This window comes from Quercus suber, unplaced genomic scaffold (genome assembly GCF_002906115.3).
Source record: "Quercus suber isolate HL8 unplaced genomic scaffold, Cork oak 2.0 scaffold_8, whole genome shotgun sequence".
Classification (NCBI taxonomy): Eukaryota; Viridiplantae; Streptophyta; class Magnoliopsida; order Fagales; family Fagaceae; genus Quercus; species Quercus suber.
This window is the reverse complement of record NW_027069474.1, coordinates 742235-764388: the sequence shown is the minus strand read 5'-3', so window position 1 is coordinate 764388 and position 22154 is coordinate 742235. Positions and strand designations below refer to the sequence as shown.

Sequence of the window (22154 nt, the reverse complement as noted above, 5' to 3'; positions counted from 1 at the left end):
GCCTCACATTGTGCTTAAATATATCACAAATTCTTTATCACAATTCGATAAAATGAAAAACAGAAATCTTCATATAAATAAAACACATATTCTCACATTATTAAATCAAACAACTTTCAAGAATTCAGTTCACCACCCTCCTTTTTTTTTTTAATATCTGTCCCTTAGTTCCAGCAAGCACTTGAATTTCTCCCATGTTCTTCATAGAGTGAGCAAACTTCTCTAAGAAATACTCGAAGGAAAGCAATTTTTTGACTTCTTCTAAAGATCCATCGTCAGTTAGAAGTGCAGCATCTGATTGAAAAAGACCTTCATTTTCTAGCAAAATTTTGTAGTAACGGGTATAAAAAAATTCAGAGCTTGTAGGGTCCATTGGTACTGTAGTTGTGTTGTCTGAGAGATTCATGCATTTGGTTTTCAAGTAATCGGCATACGATGAATTTAGAGAAGGGTCCTGACCATATCCTTTTCCCGTAAAATTATATAGTCAATTGCTGAAAGAAGGGCAATGAGAAACTCCAATGGTGTGTGCACCTAACAATAGATAAATTTTTAGTTTTGGGCTAAACTAAGATGGAAGGTGAGAGGGGGAAAAAAAAGAAAGAAAGAAGAAGCACAAAAAAGAAGAATAGAAAAGATTATAGTTGTAGGGATGAAAGGCCCGAAAATGTATATTGGGTCGTGGGCCTTGTCCGAGGACATTTGCTAGTATGAGGGTAGGTAGACATTAGCAAATTAGTGAGTTATGAAAAGATCTTAGTCATGAGGGTTTGGGAAGATTGTCAGAGGAGAAATGCCTCCTTGGCTTAACATAGTAGAGGTCAGAGGAGCTAACTTGCCATCAAAAGCAATACTCCAGGAAATTCTATTGGTAAGGATAAACATCGGGAGGGAATAGGACAAAAGGAAGCTAAGAAATTATATCTAAGAGAAAGTTGTTACCATCGCATTAAATGCTCTGTAACTAACTTTCTGGCCGCATTAATGTAGAGGTGATACCTGAACAGTGATATTCAACCTTACAGCTACTCCCAAAGACTTTAAGAAGGTGCTGATGGGATAAGGATTAAGACAAGCAACTTGACCTACACGTGGAGGGTGGAGATGAAGCAAAACAGGAGAATATAGGGAAGAAAGACCCCATTACAAAAGGGACATCAGAGAATCCATAAAGAAACACTGTAGCACCAAGAATTGTAATTGTAATCAAGTCTAAGAGAAATATATACAAGAACCACTCTCCTCGGACTTTGCCAAGGAAGGTTTTCTTTACACAAAACTTGTTTATTTTGGCTTTCTTATCATCTTTAACCCAATCTGATTGTTGTCCAACTCATTGAAGTCTAGTTTCAAGTCCACTCTCTACAAATTCATTGTGTTGGGCTCTTTGGGCCTCAATCCTTTCATCCTTAGGGTCAAGGACACCCGTGCCCTTACAATAGTAATAATGGTATAGTTGATAGCCGAGTAGCTAGACTAAATGAAACTTGGTAACTTTATTTAATATTTTGGCTTTAATAAGTTAACGTTAGAACATGATATTTCATTTGAAAAGGAGAGAGACCATTTTATAGTTAGAATTTATTTCTTAAACCTAAAAATTAACAGATTGTCATGTCATTCAAAATTTTAAATAATGTTATGCACTTATATTTAATTTTTTTAATCCGAATCATAAATTAATCCATTTTAAATAAAGATGATCGTTTTTCTGTTAGAGCCTAGGTCGATTGAAATTCTCATAAATTTCTTTATTAGGCTATCTATGTTAAAAAATCAAACCTATATGAATCTCATAAAAGTTATACAAAAATAGATGTTCTAGTTTTGTATTACTTTTTTTGTTTGTTTGTTTGTTTGGGTGTGGCTAAATTATAACATATTTGATCTTCAACATTAACTTGAGGCCTTATAAGTTATTATTGTAATTTGATGGATAAAAAATACTTACATAGAATTCATAAAATCGAAGTCTCTTTGATGATGCGGTATAAATTTTGCTTGTGATGATTAGTTTTTTCCCTATAAAATGACAATAGAGCCAGTTTTGAAACTATTTTTAAAATAGTTTATTAATAATAATAAAAAAAAAACTATTTTATTATGGACTAAAGCAGGGATGGACCTACTATTTTTAAAATAGTTTATTAATAATAATAAAAAAAAAACTATTTTATTATGGACTAAAGCAGGGATGGACCTTGGGGGGTGGGGTGGGGTGTGGTGGGCATAAGGGCCAGGGCCCCCTTGACCTATATATTCCACTATCAATTTCTTTTGATGATATCTACAATACAGCCTATATATATATATATATTATTTTTTAGGTATAAACTTTTCATTTTTATAGTTGGACCTCTCCCCTCCAAGATTATTAGCCCATTAGCCCATACTGTTAACTCTGCTACTGCAACCAATATTTGTAAATTAGATAAATTTATAAATTGAAAACTAGTAAAATCTATAAATTGAGATTGCATAGATAATTGCACTATAATGTATTAAAAAATGATAGTGTTTTGTGTTTTTTGTCTTTCTTGATAAATGATTGCATCTAAATGTATTAAGAAACAATAATTCTGTGTATTTATCTTGATTGATAGTTTGTTAATACTATATAGATACTTATTTAGAGTTTTTTGTTTGTTTGTTTTTTTTATTATTGTACTCGAACCCCCTAGCTTGAAATCTTGGGTTTGTATTTGGATTAAAATAAAATATTTTAAAGTATAAAGACAATTTGAAACAAAGGTTTGATAATCAAATATTTAATTTAAACTTTTCTTTCTTTCTATGTTCTACCTGATAAAACTACAAGATTGAGAACGTCGAGGCCTTTGCCTGCAAAGTTTTGTTTGAGTTGATCAAAATTGGAAGTTGGTGGAGGGATGTTGGCAATGGCTTCTGAAGCATGTGATATGGTTCCATCTCTTCTTCCCAGTGGCACTTCCCACAATGATCTCTTATACTGCAGTGATCATATCCATAGAACATTATTATTAAGCTTAATAATTTCGCTGTACATAAATAAAAATGGAACTGCGTCCAAATATTGATCCAGATTACTAAATAATTTTCCAAAGCTTACTTGGAATGAAACTGAGTCTCTAGCAGCTAAGGCCATGATATCAGCACATGAGACAATTTCAAGGCATTTCTTCTCTACTTCAGCTTTGATATCGTCTACCATGTTGAATACTTTTTTTTGCAGGGTTTGATTTGGAAGTGCATCCTTTTTAGCTGTATTTTGTGTTGTAGAGTCAAGCAATACCGAGGCATCACAACCCTAACATATAATTCAAAAGACATACATGCTTAGAAATACTATCAAAGTATCATGGTTTAAATAAATGTGATACATAGGAAGGATTCTACACATTTTGACTTTCAAGGTCAAATATGATGATGTTATAAAATAGTTAAACTATTTAACTCGTCCATATGGTTCGTTCACAGGGAAGGGATAAGTTGGCTATAAGCTCGTCCATCCGTCTACCGGATGTATAGTCATCCAAGTATTGACTTGTCCATCAATCTAGTAAGATGGACGAGTGTATTGGACATTCCCCTTTAAGCAAACTCCATTTTCCTATTAGACTAACTGTTCCTTCCAATAAAACGGTTATAGTCAATAAACCCCAAATAATGTAACTTCCATGGCGATTATGGAAGTTATCTCCGAATCCTCCGAAACCCACAACAGTAGGAGAAATAACTGTCTCAAGCGAACACTATATAAAGGCTCTTCTACAGGAAGGTAAGATTCATTCAGAGATTTCCATAGGAAAAATACTTCTCTTTCTCTTTACTGAGAATTACAAATTCACTGACTTGATCATCGGAGGATCTTTGGCCGGCCTCCACCGGTCTCCTCTGACTACTTGTTTGCTATTTTCAGGATTCAGCCTGCAGATCGTTAACGCCCAAGACTTTTAGCCTATTGATTCATGAGAACCATGAAAATATATATACATTCGATAGGCTTTTGTAAAATTAATTAAGAAAATTTGCAAGATCACTTTCTAATTTTTTTTTTAATTTTTTAATTTTACAAATTATTGTTCGCATGTCCATCACATGTGATGATTTCTTGACAAGAAAAGAGGATTAAGTAATGAAAGAGCAGATATTGGCATAGAATTTTAACAACCTTTTTCACAGTAATAATTAAGAATTTGAGATGATATGTTACAATTAGTACATAGTAAAAATGATATTGGTGATGAGTCTATATAAAAGTGATATTATAACAATAATAGCTTATCACTTTAATATATTGTGAAATAGACTGTTAAAAAAGTTGTATTCCTAACATTGCAAAAAGAGCAAAACATTAGAAAGTTGAAAGTAAATGAAATGCTGATAGTTTAAAGGGAGGCAACTTCTAATGTTACAAATTTAAGTAGCGTCACACCTACAGTGTGTGGTTCTTATGGGTAGATTGGACCCGTATGTTGTGAGTGTGATATTGTATGTATCCGAAACATTATATTCCATTTTTGTTTACGTTAAGTGGATTGAATAGTGATAATTGGAGGAAAAAATTGAAGAGATGCATGTGTAATGTTATCATGAGTTAATAGTAGAGTATAATATATATATATATATATATATATTTATAGAAAGACATGCATGAATTACCCTAACAAAACAATCATGACAATGTAGCCTCAGTAATGTGGCCACCAAAGTCAAATCCTGTGCAACATATTTCCAAGTGACCTCCTTGACAATGTCGGATGTCCTCCACAATACATAAGGCAACACTCCCTGAAATAATCTTGCCTCATTAATGGTTCTCCATGGCAAGTTTCTTCAATTGCAAACACTGTTATTATATGGATTAAGAAGGAACTCAAGCTAATATTCATCTCTCTCTCTCTCTCTGGGTGAATTTCTTTTTCCTTTGTTTATACTGCACTGCAATGCCATCACACTTTGTATTCTTATATAGAGAACTAGCGGCCTCCTTCTTTGGCAAATAATTTATTGTTTAATCAATGATAGAAAATAGCTAAGCCTGCAACAGTTAAAACTTTAATTAACACCACAAGTGAGTTTCAGGTTGACTAGTCTTGCAACTTGATTACTTTCTAGACAAGTAGCACGTGGTAATTACAGTGTTTTCTATCCTCGTTTCATCTAGTTCAATGCCTAATATGTAACATATGAAAGCTCGAAAATGTGTCGAAAACACAAGAGCTGTTTAGACCCCCAAATTAAAGATACGGCTTGGTTGATTTTGCACTAACTTAATACTAAGTGCGGAATAGTGTAAACACAAGCGTATAAGTAAGAGAACTACTCTAATCCATATTTAAAGTAACACAGCAGTAAAAATGAAATGAACAGGAGTAGGGAAAGAGATGCAAACATAGATAACACCGAGACATATTATCGAAGAGGAAACCAAAGAACTCGGCGAAAAACTTCTCTGCCGCCCTCCAAGGAGAAATTGATCCATTAGACAATCAATTGGAATACACAGGTGAGCAAGAGACCATCCAAGTCTAATCTACCGATGTGCCTAAGCCCTCCAAGCTCCTACTTCAACAAGACTTCTCGGAACCATGTCTTGTCTTAGTTCTCCAGATCCCGCAAAAAGCTCCATGTTGCATCTGCTATCCTTGGCTTCTTCCAATACTTCCCAGCAGTACCAAAATTTCACTTGACACTCTCAAAGGGTGTGATAAGTGTTTGGGCTATCAACCTCTCAATGATATGGAAATGGAGAGGTAGGAGTTGAGGAATTTTCACTAGCAAATGTGTAGAGGATTGTCGGTATGAAAATCTCTAATTGTCTAGGTGTTTGCCTAGGGTTTTCTCTTAGAAGCACTCCTCAACATTTGTGGGTAATGTGGGTATATATAGTGTGGGTACAGAAAGTTCATATTAGACTGGACAAGTTGGCAGAACAGAATGCCTCGCAGGTGTCTCGCGGGAAGGCCTTACCTGCGAGATACTTGTGAGACATAACTGTCTCCATTTGGCCTGACTCTTCGCATTCCAGCACGTGCAGGGCACATGAGTCATTTCGTGGGTAGCTAAGTCGCGATACACTTGCGAGAAATCTTCAGTCTTCAAATGCTTGAGTGTTCACACACTCTCTCTCTATTACACAACCTTTACAATGAAGTGCCACAATAAATACAGGGTACAACAGATTGAATAAAAATACAATCAAATTTGGCACGGAATAAAAACCAACAAAACATGATGTTGTAAATAATAACTTTACAACATACCAACAGAAACATGAAACAAAAGTACAAAATTTGAATATGCTTTCTTGGGAAGATTTTGGTCACAACTTTAATTCTCTTTTATTATACAAAAACCAAGGGAATCTAATCTATTGTTTCCGTAGAGTGTTTGAACTAATATCTACCAATGTTTTATATCTCGCCCATAAAAAAAAAAAAATTCAAAATAAAATAAAGGAAACCCAAATGACAGGGGCAGCTCTATGCATTTTGGAGGCTAAGGCATAGACTAAAAAAAAAAAAAAAAAAAAAATCAAGCGAGATTAACATATTTTGGCAGTTATTTATTTATTTATGTTTTGTTGTAAGAGAAAGAGAGAGGGAGAGAGATTTTAGCTTCTAGGTCATAAAGAATTTATCTTTTCTGTTTTTTATATTTTGGGTATAATTTATTAGCCTCTTTTCCCCAAATTTTTTCTCTATGTTTGTTTTCCTTATTTTTTGGCTATAATTTATTCATTTAATTAACCCATTTTTTTGGGGAATCAAAGAACTAATCTAATTAGATAAAATTTGGGAGCCCTTCACAATTTGGGCTCCTTAGGGTTATTATTGATTATTTTGTGGACAGGGCAAAACGGGCTGAAATTTGCTGGCTAGATTGGAACTGTCTATTTTTACCTAGTTCGAACCCGAATTTTTTGACCTGAATAAAAAATAGACCAACTTGAGGCTTGCTTGTTTTTTCGGGCCGACCTGACCCAACTAACCAGTGACCCAACTTGTTTTTTAAACTTTTTTTCCTAAAAATTATTTAAACTACATGGCAAGGTGCTAGGTGCATAACATTGACATAAAGGCATAATGCAAAGCTGTGCGCTCCATTTATTTTAAAAAAAGGAAAAAGTTAAATGAAAGGAAAAAAAATGCAAAAGGCAAAACTAAAACATCTACAAGACTACAACTTCTACACGTCTACTATACTGTCTACACTACTAAGTACTAACTATCAAATAGACTAAAACTAACTAAGTTAAATACTAAGTGCCAACTAGCCAGAATCTAAGACTAAGTTACTAACTATTACCAACACAAAGTCTAAGTCTAAGTGTCTAATTAGCACAAAACACAACAAAAATATAATAGCAACAGGAATTTGTGCGCTTAAAAAGACTGATAACTTAACATGGTCCATGACATTTAATTTAATTTTTTTTTTGAGAATGATATCATTAGTGAGCTTTGAATCTGAAGTGTATAAATTCAGAATATATACTTTTTTTGTACTCCTCTCTCTCTCTCTCTCTCAAATTGTAAATTTGTAATTATAAGTATTCTGGCTGTAAGTTATTAACAACATTACATGGAAAATTTTGTTATCATGACTATAAAGAATTTTAGTTATTCTCAAAATTTTTGGAATTGCAAGAATATGGAAAGCTTTATGGTTTTTTGGTATGTATATTTTTTTTTCCTTCACATGTATAATAGTAAGTTAGTAACAAATAGTCAAATAATAGTAGGTGCCCACTTAATGAAAAAAAAAAGAAAGGATATCAGACTATTAGGTGCGATGATTGATTTGATACATTCTCTCTATAAATTTGGCATATAATTGTTTTTTTAATTTTTTTCTTAAAAGTGAAGATATGGGTAAACTTGACCCGACTTGACTCGTAAAATGATTGACCCAACCCTTTTTTAGCACGTTTAAAATGGTCCATTTTGGCCTGCAACTCGATTGACCCGACTCGACCATTTGCCATGTCTAATTTTTTGAATAACTATTACTAACAGACAAAACTTAGGTACTGCTGTTTTTTAGATTCCGCTCTTAAAATTCAGTCATATGGTTTTTTTCTCATGGCATTCGGTCTAGTTCGGTCCAATTTGATCAATTTTGGTCCACTTTTGTGTACTTACTTAAGAATGAGAAAAAACAAATTTGGGTTGAGAGTATTATCAATTATTTGAGTAATATCAATTGTTTTTTTTTTTGAGAAACGAGTAATATTAATTGTAGTTATATGATAAGTTTCGATTATCATGATAATTTTCTTAAGAGAATGAGAAATTTGAATAATAAAATTGAAAAATTTTAATTGCCCCAAAAGAAATTCAGAAAATATAATGCATAATAAAAATAGTTTGGAGAATATAAACCAATTAAAAAAGGAATAACATCAATCAAAAACACTAAAAATGATAAAATTATATATTTGTAAAAATAGAGAGATATAAGTTTTAGAAATTGTTTAATTTGTAGGGAGAGCAAATTATCTACAATAAAATTTAGAAACTAAATTATATATTATATCACATCTTAAAATAGTTATATGTTCTCATGCATCACATGAGTTTGCAATTATTCTTAATAATGTCTATGCTTTCCTTCTCCAAAAAAGAAAAAAGAAAAAAAAAAGGAGAGAGGGTCAAAGAGTATATATGTAATCCATGTTCTCCTTCGTTATGGCCCAGCTTTGTTGTCACACAAATAAAAACCCTAAATGACGAGATTCTTCAGCCCAAAATATATTGGTCACACACCACAGTAGGCTTTGACGAGAGAGTCCATTTTTGGCCCATAATCATTGGAATGATGGAAATTAAGGAATCCCAAATGATCCAAAGGCTTATACTGTAACGGGTGTTCCTCATTGACTAGCTCTTCTGGAACACACATCAACCCCTTTTGGTGTGTTTGTAGCCCAATTGAATATCGCACCTGATTTCCACCCATGATGACTCGATGAATACATGGGCGTATTCTGTCATTGCTCCATACCTAAACCAATTAAAACTTACATGTCTTGAATATCTTAATCATTTATATTAGAATGCATAGCAATTTAATTGGTAAGAATTTCAAATAGACAAACCCTACAAAAAAATAACCAGTTTGAAAGATAGATAGAGATCAATGCTAGGAACATGAAAAATTACACAACTCGCCATCTGGTGAGCTATGAGTTGTGGAGAAAAAGTGGTGGGTCTACATCTCCACTACTCACAACTCAACATATAATAAGTTGTGACAAAAATTATGTAATTATTTGTAATACTAGCTTTTTTCTTAGATAGAATACCGTATGTTCACCCCATTATTATCAATAATAATATACGTTGGAAATAGTTGGGAAGGAAAGAATAAATTGAAGATTTTGAGGCACATAAAATGTTTTCGTCAAGATTAGATTTTTCCCCACTCCAATTAGTTTTGGTAAGGGTTACACACCAATGGTCTCCAGGACACAACAAACTAAGCCTAAGTACTTTTGGAATTGGTATCTGCAAATACTCCAGAACTTCTAAAAAAAATGTGTTCTACAGAAAATTATTGAAGGCGCAAGAAATAACTGAATTTGTTATGTATTTATAAATGTAAGTGCATCAGCATCAGCATTAGCTGTTGCAAAAGTATGCCAATTTAACACATCAAAAGCCTATTTTCTTATTTTAGCATATCATTTTACAATACACCATACATCACATGTTCTATTATTCAATTCTATATATTAAAATAATATATACAACATATTAAAATAATATTTACTTAAAACTCATCCCAATACAAAACAATAAAAATTGTACTTTTTGTGAACAGAAGGTTAGGAGAGGAGAGAGAGTATAGTAAAAACAATAATAAAAATTTTACAATTTGTGAACGGTACTGTTCCAAATTTGAAATGGTACTATTTACCCATATGTGCTAAAAGTATTAGAATTTGAAACATCTGATGAATGAACTTTTGTGGTGTTTCGTGTGTCAAATGCCAAATATTTGACATTTGATAAACCTGATGCTAGTGCTCTAATGAGATTCAAACGATTAGACATCATGGAAGGACACCAAGGCTGGTTGAGGCTTGAAAATTATATATATATATATATATTCATATTGTTTTGACCCCCTTAAAATAAAAATTTGAACACTTTGATTCATATTTTTTTTAAATCCAACTAAAATAAGCTTGAATATATACATATTGGCCTTTTTAAATACCAAAAAAAAAAAAAAAAAAAACCAACAACAAATCAATGTGACATAAAATCTGGAAAAAAAAAAGTAAGTCCAACAACAAAAGTAGAATTTTTTATTTTAAATTTCAAAAAATCCCAATAGATCTTAACAAATTTGAAAAAGATGTATACGTAAAATTAATAATAAAATTATCCTACAACGGTTTCAAATATGAAAAAGACAATTGTAAAATTTTATTTATTTGCAATTATTTTATTATTTTTTGTGTGTGATGTTTATATATTCAAGTTTTCTTTTGTTTTGACTCTCCACCCAAAAAAAAAAAAAAAAACTTTTATTTTAGATTTTGTATAATTTATGTTTCTTATTTAACCCTTTTAGATAAGAATACTGGAGTTGGCTATGCTTTAGATCTTACCACTGGCTATGCAATTGTTTCTTCTGGCTATGAATTTATTTTTTTTTTGCCGAATTTATTGGGTATGCTTTAGATCGAAGATAGATACTCACCATGAACGCATCACCTGCGAGGAACAAAAAGGATGAAGGGGAGGAATCAAAACCAATCCACTGTCCATCCTTTGTTTGTATCTCCAATCCTGGGACATGATTTTGATGAAGTATAGTTGTGAAGGACTTGTCAGTGTGTACTGGAAGACCTAGTTTAGTCTCTTTGTCATTCACTTCCCTATATTTGTGCAAACGAAGACGGTAAATGGTGTCTTCCATGTGAGAGTCATAGTAATTCTCCACACCATAATTTTCAAAAACCATTCTTGTCACAATTTGGTTTAACTCCATCACTAGCTTTGCAAATGAATGAGCTGTTTTACTAAACAAAAGTGAAAAAGGTAATATTAGCTAGGCGACTTATAAATAAGCAAGGTTTTAAAAATGAAATATTATGAGAGAAAAGGAATCAACAATGCATTGTGAGATCGGAAACTGTTTTCATTTCACATTACACCAAACACCTGAAACTGTTTTTCGGAGTATTTTGAAAACATTTTACTATGGAATAAACTGAGTCTTGTAAGAGTACCTGAAATGGTGATTTCCATTGGGCCACATGAGGTGTGTGAACTTCTGAGTTTCTTCCCAACTCGCTGCATTTACTATGCCAAGCCTTTCGTAGAGAGGAAATTGAGGCCTTTGGCCCAAATATTCAGTAGGATTAGGGTCCTGCGTTTTGGTTTCTGTTGGGAGATCAAACAAATCCTTTAAGGCCCCAAAGATTTGGTTGTGGAGCTCTGAAGAAACATTGTCATACACTGCCACAAAACAACCATACTCTTCAAGTGCATGGCAAACACTTTGGCACGCAGAGAGCCAAGAAGTTGTACCAGGCTTCGTCCCTTCCTTAGAAAGATCTATAATTGGAATCTTGGGAAGTGTTGGGGAAGCCATGAGTTTCTGTTACACTTTTACTTTGAGAAATGAAACCTTGTAAATTGATCAGGCTTTGATTTAAATAAAGTGTAATGTTAGAGATACAATAATTTTTACACAATAAATGATATAATCTGTTTTTCTTAAGGGAAACATAGAACTATGGACAGACACTTTACCACAAACGCTACCATAATTTGTGCTTGTGTCAAGTATTGATAGGATTGTTCATCATCAAGTACAAGTAATGGTCCCGTGTGTAAATGATATAATCCAACCACAAATTGACAAATGTGCAAGTTGTGGCAAATTATATGTCCCTAGAAGAGTTGTTCAAATAATGGTGAAAAGTAACAAAACATGTATGAAGTATGAACTTTAGGTCAAAATCAAACCGACCATATATTTCTAATCTATATCTATATCTATATTTATATAATAACTAATAGTCGAAATGTTTGACTTTTCGTTGACCATTCCTCATTTCATCACGTGGCTATATAAATTGCTGACATGTTCACTTTAAAACACTAAACAATTGTATCTTTTTGGTGATTTGCTTATTTAGTTTCAGTGGGTAACTACTTATTATTATTTAAATACGCTGTTTACTTAATGTTTTCTTCTTTCCGTTTTTTCCTTTTTTGTTTTTTTCCTCTCTGCGAGAACAAACCCAGTGAAGGTTGTGGACAAAAAATAGAGTATCCATGATGCTACTGCTATTGGTAAATTACAGACACAATATTCTGTCTCTAGGATAGTAGTTATGAAATATCAATCAAACATTTCCTTCTGGTAGTCTACAAATTTTGCCAAACTTGAGTTGCATCCTTTTGTGTTTACATGGGCAGTTACAAAAAACTGCCGTTTCTTCTCATTCTTTTACCTCTTTCTGTAACCTTTTTTTGATAGGGTAAAATATTATTTTCGTCCCTAAACTATCACAAAAGTTCGTTTTTCGTCCCTAAACTTTCAAAAGTTCTATTTTCGTCCCTAAACTATCACAAAAGTTCATTTTTCGTCCTTAAACTTTCAAAAGTTCTATTTTCGTCCCTAAATTTTCAAAAGTTCTGACGGAGTGCTGGCGTGGCTTGACAGAGTGCTGATGTGGGAAGGACGAAAATCAATACGTTTGGAAAAGTTTAGGGATGAAAATAGAACTTTTGAAAGTTTAGGGACAAAAAACGAACTTTTGTGATAGTTTAGGGATGAAAATAGAACTTTTGAAAGTTTAGAGATGAAAAACGAACTTTTGTCATAATTTAGGGACGAAAATGATATTTTACCCTTTTTGATAAAAGGGAATCCTCTTTCCGTAACTCCAAAAAAAAAATTATAAAAACAAGTTTTGACTTATTTGGGATAAGAATTATTCAAGAAGCAAATATTACGATTACTACAAGAAAAAGTCACCAAAGAAGTTCAAAGGTCAGTTTCCCCAAATGTTTCCCTTCTCTCATGTTTTATTTTTTAATCAAATGTCTTCTTCATTTGCTATTGCTTGATTAATGCATATGATTAACACATAAACAAAACTAACAGATTAAGAAGTTATTTAAATTTTTTCCCGGACTCTTTCACATCCCGCAAATTGCTAATGCTACCCCAATTTCCTTTTCAAACCACAGAAGGCACCAAAGTGGAGAAGAAGTGAAGAACCCATTCAAAATAACCACTCCAAATTTATCTCAATAATTTCAAAACCAAAAAAAAAAAAAAAAAAAGTTCATCACTCACCAGTACTTTCTAAGTCCGGCAGTCTGAAAGTGGTTGATGGAGTGGATTAGGCCGAACTTCTAAGCCCCAAGCTCTCTCTCTCTTTCTCCTAAGCCCCAGAACTACTTATCTTTTAAAAATCTTTGTAAGATATTATCATATCACTACTTATTACTTGCTTTCTCCCAACAGCCCCACGCGAGTCTATTTGTCAAAGTCTATTCTCTACTTAACTCACCTTTAGGCAACACGTTAACCTATTTAACTACACATGCTTTTGTCATTTTATGTCATTTTATTAGTTATTTTTTCTCAGCGACATTTCACATTTCATTGATTCTTTGGCAGTTGGTTATGAAGTTGAACTTTTAATATAATTTAGTATATAGAGTAATATTATGACTTACAAATTTTACTGCATTGCTTATGTATTATTTATCACTAAACAAATAAATTAATCTTCAATTAAACAAGTAAATATATTCATTGTCACTTTTTTTTTTGAATAATTATATTCATTGTCACATTAGTATGTAAAAGTTACTTAAAAATTTTTGTGGCATTACAATCATATAATAAATAGCTTATGGCGCAAAATCATTAGAAAGTGAATACCAAGTCATGAATCCATAATGTAGAAACTACAACTAGACATTAGTAAAAATTTATACCGTACATGACAAATAGATCATTATTAATTGAAAATTTTTATGAGTATTAGATGTTTATTGCATTTTATTTTTGTTTTGATACATAGAGAAACTGAAATTTAGTGGGAAAATTATAGTACAATAAATGTACAAAAATGTTTTGACACAAAGAAGATACAAAAATGTATTGGTAATTTTACAAATTCTACATTTAGAGGGAATCTTTCAAATGTTTTATTAAATGGAAAGATGATTTTGTTAGTTTATTATTTGTTAACTCTTATATTTACAAGCATTTATGCACGCATGCTATCCATTTAAGGTCAAATATAATATTATTTTCTTCAAATTACTTTCAATAGCTTTTCTAGTGCATCGCACGGGTTAACGACTAGTATATTTAAAAACTGGAGCATAACATTTATTGTTGCTACGCTCTTGTTAAACCACCTCATCTGCCACATCTTTAGTCTTTTTTATATTTATTTTTTAAATTTAAATTTTTTACAATATTAACTATATAAATATATTGACTTTACAAATTCATTTTAGGCGGTTTTAACTTTACATATTCATCTACTTTAATTTTGATACAAATCAATGGAAAATCAAAACATAAGTGTTGTCTACATATATTCCTCTTGGATGGTTTTAAATTTCAATATTATTTTTCCCTCTTATCTGCTTTTATTTTGGCTCTTCTTTTTCTCATCCTCTTACTATAAATTTGTCACTCTCTTCCATTCTATGCATATTTTTCCTATACAAAAAAAGGTTATCTCTCTCTCTCTCTCTCTCTCTCAATTTTTTTTTTCATTTTTTGTTGGTTTTTATTACTATTATTTTTCTTTCATTTATACCTTAGATTGATGAATAATAATGTTTTTTTTTTTATTTATAATTTTACTTTTGATTGTTTATAACTAAAAAACGAAATCAATGATTTTTTTTTATTTTTAAATTGTCTATAAAAAATGTATTCACAGGTCTTACTTAAATCATTGATGGTAGAAAAGATACAACCTGATAGTTGCCCATAGGAGGATCTCCAACTACAGGTTTGTACCCTTATTGTTCTATTATTGACTAATTCATATGTGTTCTTTGATGCAAATATATATATATATATATTTATCATTTTATTTACAACACTAAAAATACTTTTAATGAATGGTGTTTATTGTTGATATAATTTGGAAAAAAAAAAATCATATTATAATATGTTATATTTTGTGTTGTTGTTTGGTCTTAGCTTGTTTGGAAAACTACACGATAGTTTGAACAAGCTGATGAAGAATAGTTAGTTTAGTTGAAGACGATGGTTTTGTACAATTTCCTTTCACTATTTAAAAATATTTTGTCTACCAAATTAGTAGTAAATTGTTATGTATTTTTTATATGATGTTCTTAGAGGCTTTAGTAATTGTTTTAAGTGTTTACGAATATTTTATGTTATTCTTCATTTTCCTTATCTTATTAGTGTATTCTTTGAGATTTTTAAGAAAATAAATTCAATTTTGTGTTTAAAATTATTTATTTTTCTATTTATTTTTCACATATTGGATTAGAAGTTAGATTAGATTATGACAGTATTAACACAATACTTCTTCTTTTTTCAGAAAAATTTCTCTACTTTTTTCCCATTTGAAATTGTAATCTTTTGTTTTTTTAAAGGAAAAATGGTTACCATTTTTTTTCTTTTTTTTTTTTAAAAAAAATTTTAAATTGTAGTTTTGATGAGTTTAATTAATTTTTTTAGCTACATTTCTTGGTGTTTTTTTATTGTATGGTAGAAAAAATTGGGTTTGAGAAAGTTTGTTTAAAACTAAAAAAATAATTTCAAAATTTTATATACTTTTTGATGATACACAAAATATTATAAATAACTTTTACTAAAATATTAATATTTTCACTAACTTAATTTTTTAATTCTTGAGAAAAATTTTATTATTTTGATTTTGGTACAACAAAAATTATATGTATTACATGATTGTCTATAATAAATGAAAATATGATTATGAATTACATTACTATTTATTAAATTATTCCAAATTGAAATATATATATATATATTAGTGAGACTACTCTATCACGCGCAACATGTGGGGTCCGTGACTAGTTTAAAATTAAAATCTGTGAACCAGAAAGCATGTGTTATGCATGTTATAGCATTTTACTAAAACATTTAAAATTAAAATTGACTAAAACAATTGTTATAAAATTCTTCATATTTATCGTTAATGTGTTATGATTCTTACCTCAAATATTGGAGTTTTATTGATGAATAAAAAAAGAAAAAAAACCAACAGTACCTCTCAATGAAGGTTTGACTTGCACAAAGGAAAGTATTGGGTTATAGATTAACTACCCGAATTAATTAATTTAATTATCTAAGTTGATTAATTAGTAAAATCACATGCAAATCAAATGGTGTCACAATCAAATCACCAAACTAAATAGAATGCAGTGAAAATAAATTTGACACAACAATTTGATCATGATAGGGAAACTATTTGCAGATAAAACCACATTAGATGAATTTTAGATTACCACTCTCGAAGAATCCACTAATTAAGAACAATTAGTTACAAATACAAGGAATCTTAACCCCATTGGCCTATCCCAAAGTACCTCCCTATAGTAGAACCTAATAAGCTTTACCATTCTTAGCTTTAATCCCCAATTGACTTGATCTTAATCCACACAAAATAAACCACTAGAATAAAACGTTGTTGGCTAAAACAAAAACAAAAAATTCTTGTAGATTAATAGATCAAGAGGTATTGAGTTTTATTAATTCTTGATAGATCGACAGATTTCTAGAAGGTATCGGGATTTGCAAATTCAAATTTCTTGAGCAGTCTTGTGTCTTCAATAATAACACCTGTTAAACCACTTCATGATTTTATTGAGCGCACTAGAACTTAAGACTCAAACATAAGAAAAGTGCATTTTGTCTCGGATATTCCAATACATATATGACTCTTACAGAAACATTGAAATAACAAAAAGTCTATGGACACACACTTTACCACACATATTACCATAATTTGTGCATGTGTCAAGTATTGATTGGATTGCTCATCACCAAGTACAAGTAATGACCCCATGTGTAAATGATGTAATCCAATCACAAATTGACAAATATGCAAGATGTGGTAAATTGTGTGTCCTTAGAAGAGTTGTTCAAATGATGGAGAAAAGCAAAAGCAAAAGCAAAAAAAGAAAAAGAAAAAGAAAAAAAAGTATGAACTTTGGGTCAAAATCAAACTAAACTTATATTTCTAATTTAAAATTAAAACCCTTGAACTATGAGAAAAGCTCAAATCAACACTTATGTTACCATTCCACTAGTTTTTAAATGAAAACGAAATCATGTGTCATGCATCTCATAGCATTTTAATAAAATATTTTTAAATTAAAATTTACTAAACCAATTGTTATAAAATCCTTCATATTTATCATTTATGTATCATGATTCTTATCTCGAATTTGTGAAATTTTTTGGTTAATAAAAAAAATCCACAGTGCCGCTTGATGAAGGTTAGACTAGCAAAAGGGAGATTTTTATTTTTATTTTTATTTTTAGGTGTAGCAAAAGGAAGATTGAAATTAAAAAAAAAAAAAAAAGTCTATGGACATATGTTTACCACACACATTACCATAATTTGTGCATATGTCAAGTATTGATTGAATTTCTCTTCACCAAGTTTAAGTAATGGTCCCATGTGTAAATGATGAAATCCAACCATAAATTGACAAATGTGCAAGTTGTGGCAAATTGTATGTCCCTAGAAGAGTGTGTGTGTGTGTATATATATATATGTATGTATATATTTTTGAGGAATCGGTAAGAAAGACTCAACAATAAAGATGAGCTAAATCAGTTTGGAGTACAACATCTAGCTCAGACGGTAGATCTCCTATTCATACATTGAGATCTGCTGATAAAACTGCTCATAAGAGTACATTTCTAATATAAAATTAAAATCCACAAAGCATGAGAAGTGCCTAAATCAAGAAAAAGTATTTTGTATCAAATGATACATCTTCATCTGTATCAAAATTCAATAAACAAGAGACGTGTGCAAAAATAATTATCCACTAACACATGTCTTTCATTTCTTAGTGGGATAGTTATTTTTTATAGGCATATCTCTCACTTATTGGATTTTGATATTGCTAACGTGATATCATTTGATACCAAATACCTTCTCCCAAATTAATTCTTAAGTTATCATTCCACTAGTTCTTTTAATGGAAATGAAATCGTGTGTCATGCATGTCATAGCATTTACTAAAACATTTTTAAATTAAAATTTACTACACCAATAGTTATAATTTTTTTTTCTCTTGGCCTTTTTTACCTACTACTTCCTCGCCTCTTCTCTCCTCACCACCTCACCACAACAAGGGATGACGTGTACATTTATGGATTCCCACCTTGGGTGCATATCATCAAGCACCAAAAGGCAGGAATTACCTCATCAGCATTAACTATTAACTATTAACTAGCCTAACTAGCTTTCTAATGACCCAAGTGAGACTATATCTGCCAAAGGAGCTAATTTAGTTATAATGAGACTCCTAGTAGTTGTTAATAAAATTCAGATCAATTTAGTATATGCTCGATGTGAGACTTATTACACACCTACACAATGTACACTTAATTAATATTCAATTAAATTGGGGACATCACAATCTCCACCACTTAAATCCCTAATATCCTTGTTAAGAGCCACTTTGTGAGGGTAGTGTATCCTAGCCCACACGAGATTACTGATCTAGCTCTAATACCATTTGTAACAACCCAAAGAAAAGTGCTACCACATTTACGCTATACCTATATCCCCAAAAGACTAGTCTAGTCACAATAAGGGTCTGTTTGGATACTGCTTATTTTGTTGAAAACTGAAAACTTATTACTGAAAACATTATAGCAAAATAATTTTTAAATTATGAATAGTGCCGAGGGACCCAGATTTATTGCTTATGCACATTTTTCACAAACTTGGCTAGGTCGTGAACAGTGCCGTGGGACCCAGCCAAAAATGCAAAACGAAAAAAATAATTTTTAGGCAAATGTACGCTAAGTCCATATCAACCGACTATATGCTCAATTTGGGACTCATCACACACCCACACAATATACACTTAATCAATATTCAACCAAATTGGGGATATCAAAAACTTACCCATGATTAAACGAACGAGAACGACAATTAAAAATCTCCTCTACAAACTCTAAAGAAAATTAACGTACAAAAAAATAAGGCAAAACAGGCCGGAATGAAAATACTTACGGTTGAAGAAATGTGAGAGGCCCAAATAGTGTGAGAACCACGAGAAAAAAATCATAATAGGCCCACTAAGCCAACATATAGCAAATCTACTTACAAAAAATTAACCCAAATTATAACAATCCAAGAAAAAACACCATAGACTTTCCAAAGGCATCTTTTAGTGCTTGTTTGGATTGAGGGAGAGCGAAGGGGAATATAGTAGAGTTGTCTAAAAATTAGGCTAATCTCCAACAAACTCTACTTTTCTTCCCCTTTGATAGGCCAAGAATGTATTGACCCATTGTGATGAATTAACAAATTAATTAGCCAAGTTAATTAATTAATTCAATTTGCATGCAATACGCATGATAGCATAAACAAATCACCAACTAATCTAAATGCAGCGAAAATTAAATTGACATAATGATTTGTTTATGAATAGGGAAAACCTACACGGCAAAAACTCCACCGGGTGATTTTAAGGCAACCACTCCTGAGAATCTACTATTATCAAAACAAATAGTTACAAGTAAAGGAATTCGAGTACCTTATATCAACCTATAGTTGAGCCCTTACTCCAATACCCAATTGCATGAACAAAACTTTGCTTCACACTTGCATAACCTTTGATGGCCCTTAAAATAATTCTTATATATGTTTAGGGTTTTGAGAAAAGTAAGCCCAAACATATACACATGGATTGGATGAAAATCAGCTCTAAAAAATTGAATTTCATAAACCTCGACAGATATGGTATCTATCAAGCTAGCTATTGAGCTTCAAGCTTTAGCAGCTTTTTAAACCTTGATAAATGCTAGATGTTGAGCTTTAAAATCTAGCACTTCTTCATTTGTTTCTTGGATAGATTTGCATGGCTTTAACACTTGAACTTGAAACCTTGTTTCTTGAAGTATTAAACACATCCTAGATCTACTTAATTACAAGTAAAGTGCGTTTTGTCAAAGGATTAGCCAATTACATACAATATTGACATATGTTCCTAACATGATTCACATATGTCCTAACAATCTTCCCCTTTGGCAATTTGTGACAAAACCAAAACAAACAAATAAACATATGAGAGAAGTCATAAATTACTCAATTAATATGCACTTGTTGAATACAATAAAATCTATCCTAACACAAACTCTTGAAAAACTTTACAAGAAGAGAGTTTATGGCAAGAAGAGAGTTTGTGGCAAGAAGACTTTGACAACCTGTATTTCTAAAACACTTTAAACAAAATTCATCAAAGCATCTTAGTGTGAAACAGAAATATAAGATTGCATACATTAAATAAGAAACATGTGTATAAAGAGAGAAAAGAAACAACACATGGAAAGATAGGTGAAATGTGATAACATCATCAAATATATATATATATATATATATCAAAGATAATACAATGTTTGCTATCACTATATGGTCATAAGACCAATGTACAAAAGATAATGTATCTAAAAAGAAAGTAAAGAAAAGATACAAAAATCCTCACTACATCCCTCATAAACACTCCCCCTATCACAAAATCTCCTATACTAACCCCCTTATAAGTATGACTACTTTCATCTCAAAACTACTTCCCCTTTTTGTCACGAGTGACAAAGGGTAAGTACATCAAGTAGACATCTCATCATCACTGGGTGAGTTAGCACCATCGTCCTCATCATCATCATCACTGCCGGAGCCATCGTCACTCTCATCCTCAGAAGTTGGTGGAGATGGAGAAGAAGCAATAGTGAAACCACCCATGACAGCCTGTCGTCGTGCAATATGACTAACACAGGTGTTCACCAACACAACTCATCACTAAGTGTGTCAAGGTAAGCATCCGTGCGTACAAGCTGTGCCATGATGGTCTCAAGTGTCACTCCACCTACAGAAGACGAAGGAGCAGAGGTGGATGCAGAGGTGGAAGCAGGAGGAGTCGTTGTCTCTGTCTGAGGCCGCCTCAGTTTGAGCTATGCCTCGCTTCATTGAACGGTAGCTGCATCTATGGCACTCATAACTGGAAAATGAGGAGACTTGGGAAAGGAGATAGAAAAGTGGTGAAGAAGCCGCGTGATAGCCAAAGGAAAAATGAGTTTATCCCTATAGACATCTATGAGGGATAGAATGAAGTGAGAAGGAAAGTCGATAGAGATATCCTCTAAGAGGGATAGCAAAAATTGAGCACGAGGCTCTGTAATAGTGTTATAGTGAGCCAAAGGATGAAGAATGAATGTCATCACCATGTTAAGAAATCTCGGACCTTTTGCAAAGGCCGAGCAAGAGGTGTTTTGACGGTCACTCCAAGAAGAAGGTGTCTCACAAAAGAGAGATGAGAGTTCATCTTTGGACAAAGTCCTTAGACGATCGCAGCCAAGGTAGTCAGGATGCGCTACCTTAGGAACGTGTAGTACCTCGGAGACAATCTCCGGAGTAAGTACGATGCGCTTATCTCGAATGTGAGAGATGAAATGAGGTACAAAAGTATCAAATTTGTGCATATTGGAGTAAAACTCCCGTATGATCACGGAACAACATGTGACTGAGGCATCACACAGTGACTTCTAAACCCTACTGTAGATGACAGTGGGTAGGTCAGTATTGAAAAATTCGATAAGATGAATTAGCGTTTTGAATGAACATCTCGTCTAGAGAAGTTCTCTGAAAAGTCCTTTTGGGCTTTATCATCACAAAACCGTACATGAGAAGGTGTAGGGTCAAAAGAAGAAGTAAATCCCCTAGAATGAAGAGGGTTATGGGATGAAGTGGATTTGCATTTGGGTGCCATAGTGCAGACTAACGCAAGAAAGAGAGAAAGGGAGAGATAGAGAGACAATCAGAAAAGCACCAACAAGAAAAAATATATAAGAATATAAAAACTTGAAGGTATGTATGCATGAAAATGCATGAACATGTGACATGCAAACTGAAATACATCATGGGC

The 22154-nt window shown here is 32.1% G+C and overlaps 1 protein-coding gene and 1 pseudogene across 1 annotated transcript; both read right to left on the bottom strand.

Moving 5' to 3' along the window:
- Window positions 1-124: 124 nt before the first annotated feature.
- LOC112009218 (peroxidase 3-like) lies at window positions 125-6026 on the bottom strand (annotated as a pseudogene).
- Window positions 6027-8494: 2468 nt separating this feature from the next.
- Window positions 8495-11640, bottom strand: LOC112009238 (2-oxoglutarate-dependent dioxygenase AOP2-like). The gene is made up of 3 exons (XM_024041577.2): window positions 11228-11640; window positions 10696-11017; window positions 8495-8988 (listed from the first exon to the last, which is right to left on the bottom strand). The coding sequence occupies exons 1-3, from the start codon at window positions 11590-11592 to the stop codon at window positions 8743-8745; spliced, it is 933 nt and encodes a 310-aa protein (XP_023897345.1). The 5' UTR covers window positions 11593-11640; the 3' UTR covers window positions 8495-8742.
- Window positions 11641-22154: the final 10514 nt, after the last annotated feature.